The sequence below is a fragment of the Mizuhopecten yessoensis genome, unplaced genomic scaffold, assembly GCF_002113885.1.
Source record: "Mizuhopecten yessoensis strain PY_sf001 unplaced genomic scaffold, ASM211388v2 scaffold6163, whole genome shotgun sequence".
Classification (NCBI taxonomy): Eukaryota; Metazoa; Mollusca; class Bivalvia; order Pectinida; family Pectinidae; genus Mizuhopecten; species Mizuhopecten yessoensis.
The window spans coordinates 77,601-79,779 of NW_018406412.1; the positions used below are offsets into that span (position 1 = coordinate 77,601).

Below are 2,179 nucleotides of genomic sequence, written 5' to 3' on the forward strand. Positions count from 1 at the left end.
CTTCTTCAAAACATTGTATAAGAAACAAGCAAGATGTGTGACGATGACGTCATCAAATTATGTATAAAGATGAACAAAAACCGATGACGTCATGAGTTCACAGGACAGATTGCATGATGTCAATGCCGACACTGTTCAGATACTTCTTCCGGCAATAGTGATAATTTTTATTTTAATGTGTGTTGGAACAATCGGTAATCTGCTGGTGATTTACTTTTATGCAATGACACTGAAACCTACAGCCTCATACATATTCATTACAACGCTTGCGACCTTTGACCTTATATCCTGTCTCATTTCAATGCCATTGGAAATCGTGGACCTTCTACATTTTTTCACATTTGAAAGTTCCGGAGCGTGCCGGGTTCTCCGTTTTATCAATTACTTCGCACATATAGCATCCGGTGCAACTCTTATTGCAATTGCTGTTGATAGGTTTCGAAAACTTTGCAAACCGTTTGAAAGACAAATTTCAAATCGATTGTCAAAGACAATTGTGATCATCGTCATTGTTTTCGCAATTGTGTCTGCCTGGCCAAGTGTTGTGTTTAATAATGTGGAATCCGTGAATATCACAATATCTGGTGAAAATTTAATTGGCTTCGATTGTTCGACGATAAGAGACGAGGCTTATTTGACCTACATCCAGGCGTACAACGCGTTTCTATTTTTCCTCTTCCTCTCTGCTATCATCGTCCTCGTCGTTCTGTATGTGATGGTAGGAAGACAACTGTACGCGTTGAGGAGCTTCCGGTTCTACTCGACCGGAAATAAAGTTCCACCATCTAGACCCATGAGTACTATGACAATTTCTAGTGACGTTAATTCCATTTCCGGTACGACGGTCCCGGATATGTCCGTTGCAGAAACGATTCTTGAAGAGGATGACGACGAGGAAGATGCTGCAATCGTTGAAGCGTTTGAAGCCGAATTGCGACGAGGAAACCTCACACCTATCGAAGAAGACGAGTATGATGAAGATGAAGAAGAAATATTTGAAGAGGACATTGATGATTATGATGAATACATTGAAAATAGGTGTAGACCAACATCTGCAAGTTCGATGAAAATGTCATCCAAAGTGTTAAAAATGCTATCGAACAAAGTGGCACCAGAGCCGGAACGAAGCGAAATCAAGGAAATCCCTATCATGAAGCCTATACGTCAATGTCGAAGTTTTACTGAAAACAGTCGTCAGATACGCGTACATCATGGACCAAGACGAACAAAGTCTGAGATATCGATATCTAGTCGATTTCGACAAAAACACAATATGGGCGGGTCTGTCTCGCGAATGACACTCATGTCAGGTCTCGGAAGCAATTATGGTCACGAGAGCTCTTTAACGGATGTGGAAACAAGGCTGTCTCGTTGTGCGTCTGTCGATATTGATGAATCCAAGATGCGCGCACAGAACATCAACACTAAAAAGTTCACCTTTATAACAGTGTGTATAAGTATAGCTTTTATTGTGAGTTTTCTTCCATACTTGATCTTAGCGACGATGGGAACCTTTAATTCGGAGCATGAAGCTAATTATCTTGCGAGTTCGGAGCTTGTGGCCTACCAAATATTTGTGCGATCCTTTTTATTCAATAGCGTGTGTAACCCGTTAATATACGGGTTATTGAACACAGAATTCAAGAAAATGTTCTATTCTGGATTAAAACGATTGTGTTGCTTCTTGTGTGAAAAATGGCGTACTAACACAAAAGTTTCACCCGTCGGTGCACGTTGAGATTCCATAAAAATATATATAGTTGTAATAAACAAATAGCAATACCATGAGCTGTAGCGATACCAGCAAAACACCGAGGAATTATTTGGACTTATACCGTGAAAATAACATACACCAAATAACGTGAAAAGATATTTACATCAAATACTGTGAAATCATTCTGGACAAAAAAATACCGTGAAACGTCTGTACTTGTGTGAAAATTTAGATTAAATATTAAATATTATTGAGAGCGTGATAGAAGGGAAATTCCAGGCGGTTAATATCAGTTTTATTCAAGAAAACGGCGACAAAAGCGCCTGTTTTGGTACACCATGCTCGTGAAAAATATCGATATTCTGCCATACTCGTGAAGGACATGGCATTCAACCGGAAACCACCAAATAGCCTCTATATACGTGTATACATAACATCTCAGAGATTCTACACGAACGTTGTAAT

At 39.5% G+C, this 2,179-nt stretch overlaps 1 protein-coding gene across 1 annotated transcript; it reads left to right on the forward strand.

Moving 5' to 3' along the window:
• The first annotated feature begins 223 nt into the window (after positions 1–223).
• Positions 224–1,738, forward strand: LOC110451672. The gene has a single exon (XM_021499813.1). It carries the CDS (start codon positions 224–226, stop codon positions 1,736–1,738), a length of 1,515 nt encoding a protein of 504 aa, XP_021355488.1.
• The last annotated feature ends 441 nt before the right edge of the window (positions 1,739–2,179 follow it).

What these genes read in the sequence shown, in the direction of transcription:
- LOC110451672 (XM_021499813.1), top strand. Translation starts at nt 224, where the DNA reads ATGACACTGAAACCTACAGCCTCATACATATTCATTACAACGCTTGCG.